Source organism: Hyalella azteca, unplaced genomic scaffold (genome assembly GCF_000764305.2).
Source record: "Hyalella azteca isolate HAZT.00-mixed unplaced genomic scaffold, Hazt_2.0.2 contig3273, whole genome shotgun sequence".
NCBI classification, from domain to species: Eukaryota; Metazoa; Arthropoda; class Malacostraca; order Amphipoda; family Hyalellidae; genus Hyalella; species Hyalella azteca.
In genome coordinates, this window is record NW_025933525.1 from 190,398 (window position 1) to 212,465 (window position 22,068).

The window sequence follows — 22,068 nt, forward strand, 5'->3', positions numbered from 1 at the left end:
TACATATCTAAATTAAATAAATTAAGGAATAATTTGAATAAGGTAAGAGGAACAGACGTCAAATACATTAAATAAAATTATACGTAACGTTAACTAAACCCATCTAGAGTTCTCTCGCAAACATTCAAAGAAAATGTTCATTTGCAGAGCAGATGTGCCACACACGGTAACGTTCGATATCAACATACAATTTCGAAATGAATTTTCAACGTCATCTTATGTTTTAAATTAATTAAGATATAATTAACAAGAATTGAAAAGCAAATAAAGCCGTTGAAAAATTCACCATTTCTTATGCGATAAAACGTTTTGGAGTCTATCTCCATGGTCAGTTCTTAATTAAGATTTAAGCAATCAAGTGAACTTAATTTATATATCAGATACAATTCAGAAATACATTAATTTGTAATTAATAATAATTTGTAGATGAAATCTCAAATGAAACTTCCAAATCGATTTTCATGGCTTCAACCTCCGATTATGTGGCCGAGACGATTTACCGGTGAGCCATATTCGATATTGACTAACGCGTCGTCTTTACGTTGTTCGCCATCGCTGTTAAAAGTTTCCAAAGCCCTCAAAGGCCCAAGATCTTCTGGCATGTTCGGCCTTTTTATGGGCTTTATAGGCTTTGTAGCCTCCATAACCTCTATACCCTCCATAACCTGGATACCGGTCTTCGAGGTAGCGTCGGTGAGCTCTGTGTTTGGCGTGGAAGTACGGGACGGGTCCTCCCGCGATCAGGACCATGGCGCTCAGCAACAGCAGGAGGACGAGCTGTAGGTGATCAAGGGAGGATTATTCGCTATCAATGTTTATGGTATTTGATTAAACAATTTTTTTTGTTAAGTAAGAAGAATTTATACTACTGTTACATATTTGTATTGATTCCCTTATAGGCCATTGCTCCTTCATACATTCCCGTTCAAGCAGTCGCTCCTACCTGTTAATGCCCATACATATTGTCGGCTATGAAACTTCGATTCAAGTATCAGTAAATCACACGCGAATACATGCTCCCAGTCAAAGCATCTAGACGTTGCTAGAATATTATTTGAAGATGTCTCTGAGGCTGAATAACTTTATCCTCCTTAGTAAAGATCCATCAGGTGGTCATCCTATAAATCTTATTATTACTCTCGGTTTGACCAGTTTAGGTTAACAAAAATTTCATTCCGAGCTAGAGCGCGCTAACTGACGTCTGGATTTGAATTTTTTGATTCAATTACAAGACTCTTTTCATCAATCATCTTCAATCAGATTTTTGATAGTTGTTTCACCGTTGTTGGGCCGTAATAGTGAAGCTAAACTGGCCCAACTAACTGCGTCAATAAAGCGGCTGTGCGGTCCACCTCGGCATATGGCAGTTATTAATACTGGCGCTTTTCCAAAACTAAGAGTGACAGATCTTTTTGAGTTGATTGAAAAGTTTATCTGAGTTTTTCTAATTAAAATGAAAGAAATCTAACATTTTTTATATATGATTGACATAAGAACGACGAGTTTAATTTTGCACACCATAGCATGAGTAATAGAGGTGTGTCCACCCGATATTTCAGTAATTTGTCAATTTGCTAAGCAAAAGCACAGAAATTTCGATACTGACCGAATTGGATTTCAGAAATACTATGATAAACAACCATAAACGATCGAGTAACATAATCATCAGCAAAGTCACAACTTACCGCAAGTTTGGACGCCATCTTTGTGTATCACGCAGTCGCCAATATAGGATTTTTCAAATAATAAGCAGAGCAGCAGGCGCACTTAGACAATGCACTCAGTGAAGCAACCGGTGACGGTTTGTTGATAAACGCAAAATGCTTCTTCCTTAAGTACCTGGTTCATGACAAGAATTTCGGAGAACAACAGAGCAGTGAGCATACAAATGAATGACACTCGGCAACCGCATAACTTAAGATGGGCACCGGTTGGCGAGACTACGACAAATAAATTATTTATCCGTCTAAGAGACAAGGTCGTTCATCTGTCATTTATTTGTTAACATTCTACGCAATAACAGAGTCTTAGTGACCGCTGATTAAAAAAAATCACCTTAAACGGCTGGGGCAAATTTTTTTAAATGACCAAGTCTAGAAGCTTGGTTTGCAAGCCAATGACCATTTAGGATTCAGAGTGGATCTGGCAATAGAGAATGGTTCGTCATCTCTGAACAATGTGATGACTCGATGAATTTTCGAGAATGAACTTCCGAGATTGTTAGAATTGTTCGTTGTTTTTAATTTGCATTATTAATACAATAAATTAAGCTTCTCAATGAGTAATGTACTGTGTACAGTTTCCTGTGCATTACTCATTGTGCATTACTCATAAATAATTTGGATTATTTATCTATGTCAGAAATGAATGTCCAACCTTCCTTGAATTTTTCCTCCTGTGTATAGGGAATCATGCTGCTTCCTGGAGCCCTGTATACATTGGGAAATGACTAGCGTTGGAAATATCAGCTGTCTTCTACATCAATATTATTAGTTCCCAAGAAATGTTTTCTGGAATATTAGCGACCAAACGTAAGCCCACACCGGGCGTTCGAACAGAACTTGTGGCTGCATATAGAGCTTTCAGGTGCATCCATCGGCCATCAGCGAATAGAAGCTCATTTCCGATGGTGAGATATCAAGAATGAGTTTAATTACAGGGTTTATCTTTACGCCGTGTTGTAGATCATCGCAAAAAACTTAAAAGAGTGCCTTATCCTTGCCATCTAAATTCAATTCAATTTAAATTGGAATAGGTAGTAAATAATTTAAATACTGATGCGGCGAAAAAAGAATTAACTTTTCAACAAGTGTCTGCAGCATCGATACTAATGTAATTTAGAGCGAATGAGAATGGATTATTATCCTTAAGGGTTCTAAATATTAGTATAGGTTGGCAGAATTTGTTTCTTTAAGCAGTTTTCATTGAAGACCAGAGAATTTGTTTTATTTAAAAAATTTCCGTTAGTCTTTTAATATAGTAAACAATCTGTTTCGTTTGCACGGGTAAATTGAACATCATGATACCGCTGGACATTTTCATTTGTTTAACAACATTTTCAATGTACCAATTATTCATTATCAAGTTACATGACGCATTGAACGCTGAAATTTGAATTGCCCTAGTACAAAATCGTATAAATAGGATACTACTCAAAAATCAATTTGGTTAAAAATAATGGAAAACAAGATGTTCAAGAATTAAAGCACCAACAATTAGGCTTGGTAGAATATTTACAGCCTGGTCACCATGTCCATATTGCAGTTAAGCAAATATTGACCAAGATGTCGGATGGCAGCAGTGCGAGACGAAGCAAGTGTTCAGCTTCTTTTTACTGCTAACAGTGGAACATTACCAATATCTAGAACATTGGAACATTCGAGACATGATAAAAAAAGCATTATATCCAGATTTAATCACTTCTGTTGGAATACTAAATTGACTTTGCGCTATAATCAGGGTCGATAATATTCTGATGTTTAATCTTGATTAAATTCATGCCCTCGATCACAGTTGTACTATATCACGTTTTGATCCTACAATTACCGAATCTTTATAAAAGCTTATAGCAGCAATGCGTTATGTCCGCTAATTTATAGGTAAGTTCATTACCTGGACGTATCTGATTTTGTTAAATGCGCTGGCAAGCAAATTGTCTTTCCAATAAGGCAGTGATTGAAAATTATTATGGAACATAATAATAGCACGTGTAGAATGGGACCACGAGCTCCAATTTTACCAAAACTAACCGTTATATCGTCGAGTTCGGTTGGCGCCGTGAATATGAGCATAATTCTACCAAGACTGTTGAAGAGCCAAAAACAAAATCGTTCACAAGGTAGTTGATCTCAGGGCGATTGCGTATAAGTAAAAAATTATCTTTAGCAGGTCAATGGAAACCACAACAGCCAGGGACAATCGGCCTTAGCAATAGAGCAGCTGCTACGTCCGACGCGTCGGCAGAAATGTTTCGAACGTCCGTTTAATTAATCACGCGCCATCTTGATCCGTCCAGCGTGACACAACAGTTGAGGGACAGCACAATAATTTCGAGGTCCTTGTGGGGCTTTGGTTTTCTAGAGGACTTCGTGCACGGTGACAGCTCGCAGCCTCGCATGTTCGTTCGTAAGAATCCACACAATGCTTGAGGTGTTGTTTTGAAATCATAGTGCCGGCTTTGAAAAATAAGGCAATGAACGTCATCAGAAAATTCATAGAACCAACGAGGGGCAGGTATATGAAACTTTGAATATTTGAAGCATTGGAACACGGAAATATAACTAAAACTAGTTGGACTGAAGGAAACGCCACTTGGATCCAGATGTGAGCGGCAGTTAAATATGAAGTTTTTTGTCTATAGTTCAGGATTAACAGCAACGGTTCAGAGATAATTTTCAAGACTATGTTGGTTGGTAATGTACGTAAGGTGATTCAGTAAATACAAAAAATGCAATGAATATCCAGTAGGAGACTATTTTTGTTGGGATGACATCGCCCAAGGATGGCATCGCACCAAGGCCTATCAAGCAGCTCGCCACAATTTTCATGAGGTGGTTATAGATGCATAGGTTGACCCACGTCTTTAAGTTGAGCATTCTTGTTACGTCACGTAGATCGAGAAACGTAAACAAACCCGTCATTCACATGACGGATTGGTAGACTGGTTTGATCGCATTTCGGTGATTGGTTAATGCCCGTGACGTCACTGAGATCAGTGACGTCACAGGCGAACAAAGAACTACATCCGCAAAAATGGGCTTCTAATGGGTCAATCTTATACTAGTTCAACCATGGTCGATGCCTTCACTCTTTCTGGAATTCACTTTTTTGTGGGTTATAAGATGAGTGTGTAAATTTTTACGACAGGTACTTCAGCCCTGTCGTAAAGTCGTAGTTGTAGCATGAGTCGTAGCAGTAGCAGGAGAACGTATTTTGTTTCCGTCATGCTGTCATCAGATATTTGATAGATATAAGTATTTGAAATCGTATTAGAACTTGTAAGGTTCAGAAGTTGAATTGATTTTTCACTGGTTTTCTGCGTCCAAACTTGACAAACCACCAAACAAATTTTGATTGTTAAATTAAAAATTCTGTCATTTATATTTTTACATGCTTATAATTATCAATTGTGCCCCTTGTGGTTCGTTGTTAACTACATTTTCTCGGCGTTTTTTTTTTGGATAGCGATTATGATGGTCTTTGTAATAATACTTCTTGCAGTGAAAACAGATAATAATATTAACATGTTGACTCCGATTGCTTCATCTTGTACAATTATTTCCTTTTTAGCACTATTATGAACAATGTACCACTAATCCCTGGAGAAATCCATTTCGTGGAACGCATATGTGCTACTTCGAAGTCAACGTGTTAAGATCTAGATTGTCATCATAAAAATAAAAAAAATTAATTCATAGACAAACAAACCAGCAGTGAGACACTCTGCTATCAATGCATTTGGCCAGCTCCGTATATATGGATCTTTTTCGTTGGTATGACAATTTTAACACTTCTGATCGACCAGCACAAGGTAATCAAGTGCGTTGTTTGTATATTAATGTATTAGGTCACGATCTTACATTTCCGAATAGATAAAAAAATAGATAAATTTTTTTTATACAATAGATACAGACCTAATACATTAAAATAGATAAAATTTTTTAATGTATTAGGTCTGCACAAATTATATTTTTAATCAGTGAAGTGCTGTGGCCTGAAGATTGATCGATGGCTCATGTCGGACCAAAGTAAATGGTGCTGCACTCCTTACCAAACAGACTATTTGGTAATAGTCACGGTCGACGGCTAGAACAAGGAGAGACTTGATAAAATTGACGTCAAGTTTAGATTATTATTCAGGTAAAGAAATTAGGCTCGCCTCGTAAACACAAGGCGTCTCTTCCTCGGAAAATGACGATGACTGAATTTTTTTCCGTCACGCTACCGTTACACAAGAAATAATATCCTCAGCATGACGAAAAAATAGCTTCAATTCCGCGTGAAAGACCATTTCGGAAGGGTTTCCTATTATTATACCTATTAAAACATTTTTGAGTTGGGGCTAAAAGAAACTTCAGTATTATTGCACAGCAAAATTTTATTTCTTTGTATTTTATGACAATTCTATTTCTCCTATTCAATTATTTATAACTATAATAACGAGTATTTTTTACACGTCTGAGGTGCAGTGGCACGACGTACGTGTACGAGTCGTGCAGAGGCGCTTCAATATGTCTGTTGTGGCCATTAGTTTTATCGTCGTCGAAACAACGTCAACTATGAACAACGACTTCGTTTATCGACAAGTTCAACAGAAATATATTTTAATCATGTTTCCATCTCTATAAACTCATTGAGTCTCTGTTCCAATATTAATCCATTATCAAGAAAGTTCATTAAATTAAGAAAGTCAGCCTAAAATATTTTTATTTACTCAGACTGAAGCCTCGGTTGGAAACTTGTCAAGCTGAAATTGAAATTTATGTAGTGGTAGCAAATTGGAATGAGCTCGTGAGACAAGCGAGTCGCTGCTGCTGACATTTATGGCATTGTGTACAATTTTCCTCAATGAACAAGAAAAAATTTCTCATATGGCAGCACATTGTTTAAACAATCAATGTATGTGTATGATCATGAATCAACCCTGAACTATTCTTTGCGTTTTAAAAATGCTATTCGTTGATTCATATACAGTACATATAATACAAACAATTATGTATTATTAAACGTATTAAAGGGCAATTTTAATGCCTTGCTACTTGCACGCGTTTTACTTAAATTCGCTTGGTAAATACGCCGTTACGTGTTAATTAGATGTCTATCAAATGACGTGATATCAAATGACAAGTTTAAAAGCGCTTCTGTTCCTTTTTATTTCCTGTTGGACATAACACGTCTCCATAGTTAGATCGATATAGTCCTCCACAGGTTGATGATTGCTCCTAATGATTTGAGCAACTTTATTAGGATCTTTAATGCATTGGTCGACTTGACGAAGGTTTGAGGTTTGAGGATGCAACGACGCGGTCGGCATGTGGATGTTTGTGTTCATTTGGTGAAAATTTCAATCAACTTGTACTGTTCCGAAACTTGAGCCTTTCAAAAATTACAGCAGCTATCTCAATCAATCGTCAGCTATGTAAAGATCGGGTTCCAAAGGCCGGATCCCTTGTGAATCAAATCACAAAAAATTCATGAATCGGCAACAGGCCATGGGCCTATTTCTTCAGTGCCGACACTTCTATTTTATTCTATTATATTCTTGTCACATCTACTATTGGCTAGATTTATTGGAAGAATGTTTAACTTGTCGGGTGAATTGTGTAAAGAAATGTAAGATATTTTGCAATCTAATGGTGATCACTGGACATTAAAAATATTATTAATGTACTCGGGTTTCAATTAAATGAAAATTGGAAACCATGGCCTTGCGATAATATAAAGGTTTTATAATTTGTCTGAAGTAGCTATTGATATAACTGTTATAGGTTTTTTATGATAGGACGAACATGGATTCAAGATATCGAAGTTATCGTATAGTATTCATCCATGGCTTTCAGAAGCTGATTTGAGTCATTGTATGCGGATACATTTTTGATGTATGCGCAAAATTCCACAGATATTCTGGTGATTAAAGTGCTAAGTCAAGATGTTAAAGTCTTGATTGCGATGCTTGGTAGTTTACAAGAACGTAGGTAGCCACCGTGCTGAGTACCTGTGAACATGGATAAATACAAATGAAATGTATTTTTTTTTTGTTATTGTTAGATGCGCTACATTCTTAACATTTTTCTGGAAATTTATTTGGTAATTTTTAGACGTTTTTTTTATTATATCGAGTTTATTTTCGTCTTATATTGTTACAGTTATAGACACGGATTGAAGACGAGAGAAACCCACGGGTAGAATAGCGTGCGGCCCCAGAGTGAAGAGTCCGTAAATTGAAAAGTCCGGCATGGTCTCGATGACTTCAATACCTGCCATAATCTGGAAAAATGAATTGATTAAATAAATGAAGATAACAAAGAAAAATATTAATAAATTGCTTAATGTTAAGCTACACATACTAACTTAGTAAGCGTAAGCTCACGTGGGTAATAGGATTAAGTTTTGACTTACAAATTCTATAACTTGCCTTGGGTTTGGCTGCGGCTTGCACCCGGACGTGAAGCAAACGTAGTAAATGTTCGGCTTCTCGTAACTGCAAGAGTTTAATATACGATCATTAGTTTCTCAAGACAGTTCAGAGACAACGGGATTTCTTGATATACTCTATCTTTGCAATATCCAATTCACATTACGGTCTAATAAAAATTGTTTAAATGTTGATGACGCAAGTTGTGGTCAATTTGATGGTGTTCATCTAAACATGGCGTATGAAGGTCCGTGAATTGAATACTATTTCTTGATATTTTTTAGATAAAATCATGGTTAGATTTTTTCATGTAATAATATTATTAAACAATTTCGTTGATTAATGGGTGTTAAAGGCAGTTTAAAGGGAAATTCATTAATATTTAAAATACAAACTTTCGGGCTTAGACAACCTATATGCATCCAAACCGCATTAAAGTGACGAATATGACGAGAAGCGAATTGTACTTGAGATAAATATGGAGCGACAGCGTTTCTAATTTATGAGTGAAAAAACCCTCAACCTTTAATTCTGCCGAAACTCACGCTTTTCTGAATCCCAGCTGGCGCCGTGAGGATCATAGCAATTCTTGCAAAACTATTGGAGGCAAAAAGAATATCGCTCATTTTGGCTGTCATTATTGTAAATCCAGAGACAGAAAAAATGAGTTCCAGAAGGTCAATCGACACAGCAACTGCCATAGGCAATCTGCAGAAGCAATAGAGCAGCTGCAACGTCCGACGCGTCCGCAAAAATGTTTCGAACGTCCGACAAACTTGCTCGCTTGTCAACGTGATCCGTCCAGCGTGACACAACAGCAGAGAAATATCGAGGTCCTTGTGTGGATTTGGTTTCGTCCGTGCATTAGAGCCTGACGATTGTTGAACTCTTGCCGAAATGTCATTTCCAAGTTTAGTCATCCATTGACGTACGTAATGGTTTGAAATATAAAGGCCGACATTGAAAAAGAAGGGAATAAATAGTATCAGAAGAATTCGAAAAGCATGAAGAGGTAGGTAAATGAAGTTTCGTATATTTGAAGCATAGAATCTGGGGTACACGACGAAAATTATTAAGACGCATGGACACGTGAACAGGATCCATAAGAGAGCGTCAGCTACTGAAAGTTCCTGATGATTATTTAGAATTAACAACAATGATTTGGACGCGAATTTCAAGATTCTATGTTGGTGTATGCAGTAGCTTGTTATGGTCATAAATCCTATTTGATTGAGAAAATGCAAGGATATTAGCAAGAACTCCATGGTTGACTCAATTTCCGTTGTGACGAGATCGTCCACGAGCTGCATCGCACTTAGGCATAGCAAGCAGCTCGCCACAATTTTGGTGAAGTGGTCGATGCCTTCGCTGCGTTTGAACTTCACTGTATTCGAGTGACAAGATTTGTACGAGCGCACAAATTTGTACGGCAGGCACAACAGAACTTGCATAAGTCGCAGCAGCAGTAGGAAAACAGGTTTCATCTCCATGTTGCTTGAATGCGAAAATAAAAAAAAAATCCAAATTTAACTGGAACAGGGAAGTTTCAGCAATAAATTTTGTTACTTTCCCACTCCCAGTCCTTTTGATTGATTAAATGGTTTAAAACTGATGATTACTCTGCGCAACAGCTTTCGCTTGCAGTTCAACTGTATAAATACAGGTAAATTAATTTTTTACGTTTCATTCGCAATGAAATGGGGATTTGGTTCACGAACTCTTGTTTAGAAGAACGTCCACGATGCGACCACCTCCATCTGCCCTGATGGAACAACCCGATGTCATTCGCCTTCGAGCTGCACGAGGGGCTCTGGAAAGCTGTTTGTAAATTAATTAATCAGGTCGGGACGACTTGTTATTTTAATAAGTGAAGTGCTGTGGCTGATGATTGTTCGGTTGTTTGTGTCGGAGCGACGGTCATTAATTAATCTTGTCCTTAGCTTGAATGAGACCATGCGATATCGAACTCAGCGACCCATTAGAAATATAAACGGTCGATATAATAATGATAAATTTAGAGCATCTTTTAATTTCAAAGTGCTGTGAAATTCACAGATAGCGAAGGGACTTCTTTATTGAGTATTTATTTACAGATGAATGCATTATGAACTATGATTACACAATATATTTCGTCACTTCATTGAAGCGTGAGCAATTGTATGTGTAGAAAAAAAATGTATCGGGTAAAACTTTAGACGAGCTTCGACTCCTATAGCAAAAATCATGATGGAAGTCCTGGCAAAGTTTGAAGTTTGTCCACAAGAAACTTTGTCATTATCGCGCGTTATTAATTTTTTCTCAACAAAAGTCCTTCCATCTTTACGTGTTTATTTAATGGAATAATCTAACCTTCGTGATGCCTGAGCTTCGCCTACACTCAAGCTTTCGCATCAAAAGTCGCGCTGAAGGCCAGACAGATGGACTTTCACGCAGCAAACGCATACAGTGACTGTTTCAACATCAACGCGGTCTTTACATAGGTGTGTCAATGTTCAAAACCTACATCGAGAACCTTTGCACCTTGGTGATAAGTTATAATTTGGACGTGTCCATGTGTTGAAATCTTGAAAAATCAATAAAAGCTGGTAGACTAGTGGTAGTAATTAAGTAAAATCATGTCACGACCGTCGTTCGTCTGATCTTAGATCAGACTTAAACTGGGTTTAATTATGTGAAAACTTAATTTTGACAATTGACATTAAATCATAAAACGGAAAGATGGAAAGGAGGGAAACGAGTAAGTAAGAATGATTTTAATGTTCGGGCATTTCAAGTTCCAAAAGCTTAAATTTATCATTAAAAATCGACGGTTGTTAGACTTTTGTCGCATCTACATATTTCTGTTTTGCAACCATCAGCCACATTTTTTCGAAAACTCAAAATTACCAATTTACTAAATAATTTGATTTAATCGGTCTAAATTGTCTTGAACATCTTTTTGGCGCTGTAGAGCAGTGATAATTTTCTTTCAGGGATGGGTGCTCCGTATTCTTCTAATACGTGTACACATCTGACTTTAGTACAAGTTGAGAACTGAGTTCATATGTAATGCTATAGCTAAATATTTTTGAATGCACCTAAATTTCGTTCATAATTCGAATCTGTTGTTCAAGTTGGAAATAACTGCATAGGTTAGGAATGCATCGTATTCTGTCATTTTATTTTATTATAAGCAATATTATTCATTGTGAACATCGCATATTTAGGTTATGTGATGACCAATATTCCAAGCTTATGAGAGAAAAATAATTTAGAAGAGACTGAATTGAAGGGGGTTACATCCAAAAGCGATTAGGGTATCATTGTACAAGAAATTTTACTGTTAACAAGAACCTCGTTGATGTGAGGCTCGTTGCTTACACCATTTTCTCATCGAGTATGAGTTATGCTAAATGGTAGCACCGGATTGATCATCATAAAAAGTTTTGTTTCAAGTCCAACTTGAGAATATTTCAACGGAAATTTGCATCTCAGAATATTTTAATGGACAGTTGCGTCTCACAGAAACACGGTGCAGTTTAAGCAGTTTCTCCAGATGGGACACTGAAACTAATATCAAACCACAGGAAAAATTTGATCCTAAATTTTTCGAACTGCGATCGAAAACTTTATTAGCAAGCAGGCAAATTTGAGCTATTGTACCACATCCAACTTTGTGCTGGGGAGGTGAGTTTCGTAGACAAGATAGGAGAAACTCATCAATAAACTTTTTGGAGCGGTACCTCAATACATTATATATAATATAATTAATAAATAGTATATTCTTGTAATTCTAAATTGAAGAAGAAAAGAGTTGATTTAGATGAGTGATGAAAAAATTTTTTTATTGATTCCAAATCTACTGAAATTCCTCGTAACAAAAGCAAACCTTTTCACATGCAGAAAGTTAGGTGCTTAAATTACCCGCCAAGTGTAAGTTTACGAGTATACTATCACGACTCATAAGTATAGGGGCTGAATTAGGAAGCCCAAAACCTAACTTAGTCTGGCGAAATACTGACCACTCTTCTACTTCTAACTACGTAAAGTTCTACTGATTAATCAACTGCCTTAAAATTATACAAGGTCAACAACACGACCAGATTTGAAAGACTAGATTGTAAGTATTGCTTCATGATTTTGTGCTACTTGGAACTCTACTTAAGACTACAAAGTGCTAGTAAATAAGCTACGGACAAAAACACTGGAGCTCAAAATGAGCGAAATTCCAAAATCCTGTCGGTAGAGTGAAGCACAGCAAGCGGCTTCAAGACATGGAAATTTGAGGAAAAAATACTCGTCGTATAATAATAATGAATATCGAATTAGTGACACTGAATTAGGGAAAATACAATCACAATTTGGAATAAAATCTTTTCGATTTTTTTTAGAATAATATCTTTTTAATCCGGTTAACTACTTATACATTTTATGTACTTATACTTTTGAGAGCAAGAGATGGCAGTTGAACGCCGCGAAGCTTTTATAGATTTTACCTAGATAATATATATATCTTAAATTTCAATTATTACATTACCGTGAAAACACTGGAATAACTATTTTCAAGTCAGTCTACTAGACCGCAAACAAATAATGAAGCTGAATGATTATTGATTACATAAAATAATAAAAGGGCAGGGAAACCCAAAGTGCAGAAGTGGGCTCCCAAAAACACTTCCAGAAAATGTGCTTCCAACGAATAGGATAATCAACAGTAACCTTAATAATCTTCGAAGAAGATAATAGTAAGTCATAAAAATATGACTTTTGGCTTCGTTGTAAATCTTGAGCTGCATCTTTACGACTAACAACAACGGACTTCTATCAACAACCATTTAACTCAACTCACGCATATCTTCCCATACTTCCCACCACCAATGACAACGAATATAACTTAGAAATTCTCAAGTTTGATACTTAACGAGGCTTAAATTCCCACATTATCGCTCTGGCAAATCTTCAGCGAATATTCAGCAAGATGCCAATAGCTTACATATAGCTTTTTCGCATTGGAAATGTAAGAGTGAGATACTGTAACAAGACTTGCACACATATTGCTTTCCCCAAACACGGTCAACGAAAAATTTACCAATAACATTCATCTACATACATCAAGGAAGCTCAAACATGTGTACACTACAGTATTTACGTGACAAGAGATACAAGTGCATCGTGGTTGTTCGGAAGCTTTCATGAACATGAAAAATATATTTTAAAGTGAGCCACCAAGTGCTTGGTGGCTAACTTTACACACGTACGATATTCGTGCAAGATACGTCGACTTGAGAGAACCTTAAGACTGATTTGTGACTAGACTATCATGCAGAACGAAGTGACTAGACCGTATAAATTACGTTAAGTAATGGCATTAATTACATAAATAACATACACTGATGCTTACAGAAATGCCTATAATCGTTAAATAAACCAAGGGTATCACATAATTGCTGATAACAAGTTTGACAAGTCTACTTACCACAAGTAGGTATTTACTACAGAATTATGGCTGCGCTGTGGTTTCTTGGACGACGCAATTTTTTACTCAAGAAACATACGAAACATACTTCGATTAACGATTAAACATCTAAAAAATCTTTCCAGACATAGACAAAAAAAACCTGAAAATTCGACCTCTTAATCTATTATGTAAAAACAAATTAAAACAATTTATACTTTACCAAGTCCACAAATTATCCAATTCTCAAATAATACAATTATAGTTTTCAGCATAGAATGGCACGAGATCTGATCCTTGTTATTTTGATTGCGTCATAAAAGCAAGTGAGAAATGGAAATTCCGTTCAGAAATGCCGTAGTTAGATCGTGACCGGAATGTGGCCTCACTCAACGACGCATGGACTGGCTGCGATGTGGCCTCACTCAGCCACACGCTTGGTTAGTCGCAGCCACACGCCTCACTCTGCCACAAGCTTGGCCAGTCGCAGCCACACGCCTCACTCAATGATTGTGCAAGCGCTGTGAGAGAGGAACTTGAATGCCTCTCAAAACTTTAGTATAAATATTTTAATACGTAAAATTCAAACAACTGTCCATTGAAATCTTCTATTTGAACGCTGAAAAAATCCCGTTTCTGTTATCATTAGGATGATTGTGCAAGCACTGCGAGGGAGGAACTTGAATGCCTCTCAAACCTTGATTATAAATATTTTAATACGTTAAATTCAAACAACTGTCCATTGAAATGTTCAGAAAATCATGACAAACCGATGCAGTTGCGCGGGCCGCTACCGAATGGCATGTACACGGCAGGGGGCGGACGGCTCCTGCCCTGTCCGGAGAAGCGCTCAGGGTCGAAGCGGTCCGGGTCTGGGAAGTGCCGAGCGTCCCGGTGGATGCTGGCGGGGGGGACAGACAATCAGTTGTGATGGGATTGTTGAATTAGTTGAACAATCAGTTGAGATTAGATTGTTGAACAATCAGTTGAGATTAGATTGTTGAACAATCAGTTGAGATTAGATTGTTGAACAATCAGTTGAGATTAGATTGTTGAATTAGTTGAACAATCAGTTGAGATTAGATTGTTGAGATTAGATTGTTGAACAATCAGTTGAGATTAGATTGTTGAACAATCAGTTGAGATTAGATTGTTGAACAATCAGTTGAGATTAGATTGTTGAATTAGTTGAACAATCAGTTGAGATTAGATTGTTGAATTAGTTGAACAATCAGTTGAGATTAGATTGTTGAATTAATTGAACAATCAGCTGAGATTGGATTGTTGAATTAGTTGAACAATCAATCGAGATTGTATTGCTGAACTACTTGAACAATCAGCTGAGATTGGGTTGTTGAATTAGTTGAACAATCAGTTGTGATTGGATTGCTGAATTAGTTGAACAATCAGCTGAGATTAGATTTTGTTGAATTAGTTGAACAATCAGTTGTGATTGAATTGTTGAATCAGTTGAACAATCAGCTGATAAAAAATGAGTTTATTGTCCATGTCATAATCAAAATTTTTGAAGGAAAATATGATTTTAACCATCGTTAATGTTTTCATTGGAAAAGCTGATCTATTAGTTACAACTTAAATTGTACTAAGTAATATAAAGTAATAAAGAAATTTTATACATTACACTGACAAATTTAAATGAAAGACCTAATCTAAATAGGCAAAGGAAATTTTCAAACAAAAACTTAAAAATGTAATTAATTACATATCGAAGATTTCAGAAGACTTGTTAGGAAATTCTGAAAGTGTTGGAATGAATAACATAATTCGAAAAGTATAATAGTAAAAATTACTCAATATTAATCACCGAAACATAATATCGCTCAGTTTCTTCCTAAAAATACGATTACTAATACAATTAGGGATATGGCAAGATGATGCGAGGCAGACCTGTAGATGGGGATGGTGATTTTAGTCCCGGCGGAGATGGTGACGCGGGTGCCCGGGATGGTGTAGTCTCTGGTGCAGCGTCGATCAACCCGCGGGGCGGGAGGGAACAACCGTAATGTTTCTGTAACCAAGCAGCACGTCAGGACGAAGCTGACAGCACGTCAGGACGAAGCTGACAGCACGTGTAACCAAGCAGCACGTCAGGACGAAGCTGACAGCACGTGTAACCAAGCAGCACGTCAGGACGAAGCTGACAGCACGTGTAACCGAGGAGCAACCACCACTCTATCACTACCAAGCCAACCATAATGTATTTTGCATGCCGAACGATAGTAAAGTCTTAGCACCAAAGACGCCGAAATATAACAAACGAATTAATTGCATCTAATTCTTGAACAATAGGGGAATTCTCGTGATAAAGAATCTTAAATAGAAGTTTAATTACAAATCACACCAAAAGAAGAATGAAATATCATAGAGATATGATATTTTTGCCAATAAAGCCAGCAATTAATATATATTGTAAAGCCACTTCCAGGGTCAAGTCACCGAAAATTAGCACTCCCACACAAAATAGATAAATATAATCGACACAAGACTCTACTCAAAGTTCTCCATGTCTTATAAGTTCGAATTAAAGTTTGATCATTTTTAAGCATTCAGGGGCCATACTTTCAAAACTCGCTAAGTGAACGTAAGTACTTACGCTCTATTTTCTTGTCTGCGATTGGTGGATTTTGCTTGATAGGCCGTCAATGATTGGCTGATGAACTTACGATCTCTTAACTTTTTTTTAAAGTATAGGCCCAGGGGCAAAACTTTCATAATTCGCTAAGTGAACGTAAGTACTTACGCTCTATTTTCTTGTCTATGATTGGTGGATTTTGCTTGAAAGGCCGTCAATGATTGGCTGATGAACTTACGATCTCCTAACTTTTTTTTGAAAGTATAGGCCCTGAACTCGAGTTTCTCACCAGAGAAAACCATGTCCAGGTATGGCATCTCCTGCAGAGCCTCGTACGTCACGACGTTGTTGTGGGCTTGCAGCACCTGCGCGACGTGGCCACCAAAATTTAATAACAATAAGCAACATTAAAGCAGAAAAAAATTCATAAATCCTAGATGATGATGCAACATTATAAAATATAAGAGTATACCTTAATAGCATTTATACAGTCGTAGGCATTGAAAGTCATGTCAATAGATGAAATTAAAGCAGATAACATTTTATCAAACCTATTTGATGCATCTTGATATTGTTTAATAAATCGTAGTCATAAAAAGTAATGCCAATTTATAGAATAAAAGCAGATAAAACTTTATTAATCTTACATGATGATGCACCAATATAGGAGTATCTTGATAAGCTAATACATCGCAGGCTTAGTAAGTCGTGCAAATAAATCCAATACAATAGAGTTTACCCTCTCGCCCTCCTCCATGAGCCGCTGCTGCACGGCAGGATGCAGAGCAAGGCAATAAGACACGTAGCTAGTCATGCAAATAAATACAATAGTTTACCCTCTCGCCCTCCTCCATGAGACGCTGCTGCACGGCAGGGTGCAGGGCGAGGCAATAAGACACGNGTGCAACATGTCATCAGACTAAATAAATACTAAATAAATAAATAAATTCTAAAGGGTGAGTGCAACATGGCATCAGACTAAATAAATACTAAATAAATAAATAAATTCTATAGGGTGAGTGCAACATGGCACCAGACTAAATAAATACTAAATAAATAAATAAATTCTAAAGGGTGAGTGCAACATGGCATCAGACTAAATAAATACTAAATAAAAAAATAAATTCTAAATGGTGAGTGCAACATGGCACCAGACTAAATAAATACTAAATAAATAAATAAATTCTAAAGGGTGAGTGCAACATGGCATCAGATTTAAATAAATAGTAAATAAATTCCAAAGGTTTATAGGTTTTTAATATTATAAAATAACTGAAAAAGTGGTAACTTAAGTGCATTATGAAAAAATGATTTTATATCCCCCTTATACATTGAGGTTTGTATACCTTTGATATTAAAAATTTAATGAACTTGAGGTATCTTAAATGTTTTATAAAGGTAATGCCCTAAAGTTATACTTTTATTAAATGTAAGACACTGTAAGTAACATCGGTAAAATAGGAAGACATTAGTCAAATAATAGTCAGTGAATGAATCAAAATCACCCATTTCACAAATTTTTAGTAGCTCTGTAGATTTTTAGTAGTAGTGGTAGTAGTAGCAAACGTCCAAGAAAATCATATTATGACCAGAAGTTTCATAAGATCATACCAGGCTCCGTAGCATCAGTTGATTTCTGAGAGCTGGAATCAGCCTGGTTTTGCATGCCCTGGGAATTTTCTGCAGAAATTGAGTCAGGCACAAAACTTTGTTCACGTTGACCGTCCACAAGCTTTGCTCGAGGAGGCTTGGCTCCTGCTGTTGCATTAGCGCTGCTTCCGTTGCTCTCTTCGAAACAATGGTGAGCAGAGGCTTTATTTTTGCTATTATTTTTCTCGTTATTGTTGGTTTTTTCTTGGAGTCTGGCATCTAGAAGCAACTGGAGGAAGTCATTGCGCCTAAGTTGATGCTGTAGCCGGTAGTTCATAGTGTCAGACACAACCTGTAGTTTACGAGGTCATCATTATTAACAATAGTGCGGTAATTGACGAGGAACAGATTTAAGAACGGAAAGAAAGTATAAAGAAAAATTGTAAAACAATAGTAGTCACATATGAGAGCTAATAATTGGTAATAATTTACATTATTAATGACCAAATTATTTGCATGGCTGTGGACATTATTTATTCAGTCAGAAAAACCGTCAAATGAGCAGTAATAAATACATTTTCTATGAATAATGAGAAGAAAATATGCATGAAATACATATACATACCTATATGAATACATATCAATGTATTCAAATACATTATAAATTCGATTTGAAACCATTAAATTAAAAAAAACCATAATCATCACATTAAATTCAACGAGCATCACTTTTACTTAAAACAAAAGAAAAAGAACTACCAGAAATATTCAGAAAGTCACATAAAGTCTTGACCTTTGAGAAGAAATGAATAGGCGTGCGACTGAGAGAAGCAAGACCCAGGGACCGCATGAGCTGTGGAGCGCACCACTGCAGCCACAGCAGCGGCTTCTGCCACGACTGCGGCTCTGCGAAGAAGCGTGCTGCTGCAGCGCTAAACTCATCCTGCACAAACAAAACTATAAACAAATTGCAAAATTAAGCAAGGTGAGTTATAGGAGGGAAATGTGAAAAATGTTTTTGAAGTGAGAAAAGTTACGAGCACAAACAAAACTATATACAAATTGCAAAATTAAGCAATGTGAGTAATAGGAGAAAAATGTGAAAAATGTTTTTGAAGTGAGAAAAGTTACGAGCACAAACAAAACTATAAACAAATTGCAAAATTAAGCAAGATGAGTTATAGGAGATAAATGTGCGAAATGTTTTTGAAGTGAGAAAAGTTACAACAGGATATATAAATAATACAGTAAACACAGGAAGCTCAAGCTTTGGTAAACCATGCAATAATTCAAAAGAAAGTAAGGACATTCAAGGTAGTCTCTCAATATTAATCAAACACTTCTACAACATGGAAAATTATGCATAATTTTTCATTAGTAACAAAATAATGAAGTTAACCCTCTCATCAATTGATAGACAATAAATTTCAAGTTTTCATTAAATTATCTTAGGTAAGAAAGGTGAAATTGCTTCAGAATTAGAATTTAAACACACTTGAGTATTATTGAGGGAATCACTGCTGACGCCAAATGCAATACTGGCAATTGTATCCATGGTGAACATCCCGTAGACGTCTTTCATCTCGAACACGGACACACTGCTCAGGAAAACACATTTTACTCTCCACTGTCCTGGCATCAGGCTGATTAAAAAATCTGCATTCACAACAGGTGGACAAAACAAATCCATTAAATTGTTACTTGATTTTATATGGTAAAATTTTAACGCCCTAGCATCAGAAAAATTAATGAATATTTCAAAAATACTTACGGAGTTTTTAGTGTTACTTATAATATATAAAGATTTTAGGGAACCTTTATTTGACTAACAAATTTTTGTTTTAAATTTTATACTCTATAAAATAATTGTTATTTGTTTTGAATGAAATTACATGGCAAATCAGCTACTGACTTTTGGTCAAGTTTCTTGTTGAAGTAAGTGATGAGGTTTGATGCACAGTCTCTCACAAGTCCAAGGGTCTGCTTGATTTTTCCGCTACTGAAGGTGGGCGTCATGACAGAGCGAACTCGCTTCCAGATGTTGCCTTTGAGACCCAATAGCATGTGGTCCATTACGGGATCATTGAATGTTACAAAGCTGGAAAGAAATGCATACCACATTAATCTTAATAATTTTCATCATAATTTGCAATAGGATTAATGTTGAATGTTGTAAGATTAATGCATACCTACAGCATTGATCTCGTACAATGAATGATGGTAGTAATAAAAAGTATTGTAATGAATGCTGATGGAAGCATCAGGTATCTATTTAGTAGGTTGTAAACATAGTACTGGAATCGTCTGATAACCGACAAGAATCAAATATTAGCTATACCTAGAAAGTTTTGTTACAAACTTTAATAGAAGAACATGACATGAGGATATTACCTGCGATCACAGAAATGATCAAAGTCACGAATCATGATATGCTTCAGCAGTTCGGGGTCTCCCACCATCAGCACGGGCTGTGTAAACTCGTAAAATCCACAAAACCTGTCATGATAAAAATAATTAAGCAAAGAATTTTAAAATTTGTCCTAACCTAATTTGTATATAAATGTTTAACATAAAATTAAAACATTCAAGAATTACTGATATTTTAGCAAATAAGATTCAAAAATAATGGTAACATTAATAATTTTTATGGTTAAACTGGGAATGTCTTCTTGCCCATTTAGCCATGGTAAATTTACATTGTTATCAATTTATGCAATAATAATTGAACTGTACTTATGGTATAACATATTTCTCAGAGTCAGATAAAATAAGAGAGGAAAATAATCCAAGGGGACATTTACCTTCAATTTGTAATGTACTACATAATATAATAGCATTAGCAAAGCTTATAAAGGAAAAAGATATTTAGAGGCTAATATTTTACCTGCTTCCTCCACACTCTCTGTAAAGCCAGCGATCAAATTCAGCCATGCACATGGTGGGTCTGAGTCTTGGATACAGATTGCCTAGTCCCCAAACCGGATCGGGACTCCCCACTCCTCGTGAGCTCCAGTATGAGTAACAAGATCTGGAGAAGCAAGAACCAATTTTTTCTTGACTTACAGAAAATACAAGGATTCTTAGTTGAATATTTAGCTCAAACAAAGGCCACAAGTTTTCTATATAATTGGCTGTAAACCAAAAGAGCATTTACATCATTTGATTGCATGCAACTGGAGCCTTTCAAAGCCCCTGTGTATCTGCATGCAAGTAAAATCCTATCTCTCTCTCTCATGTGTGCTTTAATGAATCTGATCAGATACCTACATCAGTTACACATCATTTATAAGCATTGTGTGAAAACTTTTTGAACTTAATGGAATTAATAAATAAATAAATAAATTACCCACTTGATACTGATAGCATTATTCAAATTATTTGAACAATTTTCAGCGAAATGTAAGCTCAATAAAAAATTTAAGAAGTATTAAAGGCTCGTTATGGCCATTCATAATTTTGATGTACCTACCTAACGAGTTCCCCTACCTGTTATTGGAATTTTATTTTAAACTCGCTGAACACACAAAATATATCCATAAGAGAGGTAAAAACAAATGCACTTACCTAAAATAAACAACAGCAAGTGCCAGGAGTAAGGCAATTACCAACAATATCAGAGGAACTATGAGCCATCCTACTGGCGATGTTCCAGGATTTGACATTCTGCTCTCGAAATAAGACAATGTAACTCACATTAATTTTAATTTAACATTTCAGCAAAAAACTATTTTTTTTACTTAAAATTTAATACATTTTCTGTTGAAAACAAAAATGATTACAAGAGTTTTTATAGAAATAATATTCAAGTTATAGTAATATTAATTTCGAATCATTTGCCAGGATTGCCAGATGGTCTTTTTTTCCAGACAAATTGTGTTTAGTTTTTTCAATTGTCTTTGCTGGCTAAAATTTATGATAGTGATACTTTCTTATTAAATTTCAAAGGTGCAAAAAAAAAAAAGGAAAATAAAATTATTATACTAGAACTGTTGAATCTATGTATAATCCTCCAGTATAAGAGAGAGACCACATAATATATACGTATTTGTGTTCAGCTATCTCGTGTGTTATGCCCATTGATCATAAAGCCCCACGTCTTATGATGAGTTTAGGACTTTGTAGTTCACAGTCAAGCTGATGATGCTCTGCCTTCATCATCCTCCATCGTCCTCCCTCTCCAAGTATTTGCTAGGCAGGTTACTCAGCCCATCGGTCCCGGATGTAACGTTGGACGTGTTCCATCTATTTGCCCTTCTTCAGACCAGGTGATGAAAGATGCTGTTGCTTGTCACTTGCTGAGGGTACATTGCCATTACT

The 22,068-nt window shown here is 36.1% G+C and overlaps 1 protein-coding gene across 1 annotated transcript; it reads right to left on the bottom strand.

Moving 5' to 3' along the window:
* Positions 1-558: 558 nt before the first annotated feature.
* LOC108678317 (cytochrome P450 6k1-like) lies at positions 559-21,487 on the bottom strand. Its single transcript, XM_047879524.1, is given in 12 exon segments — positions 559-777; positions 14,289-14,469; positions 15,477-15,597; positions 16,451-16,526; positions 16,998-17,065; positions 17,773-18,103; positions 18,545-18,694; positions 19,247-19,349; positions 19,664-19,849; positions 20,143-20,247; positions 20,636-20,779; positions 21,316-21,487. Coding segments are annotated over 12 exon segments (1,782 nt in total). The 5' UTR covers positions 21,414-21,487.
* Positions 21,488-22,068: the final 581 nt, after the last annotated feature.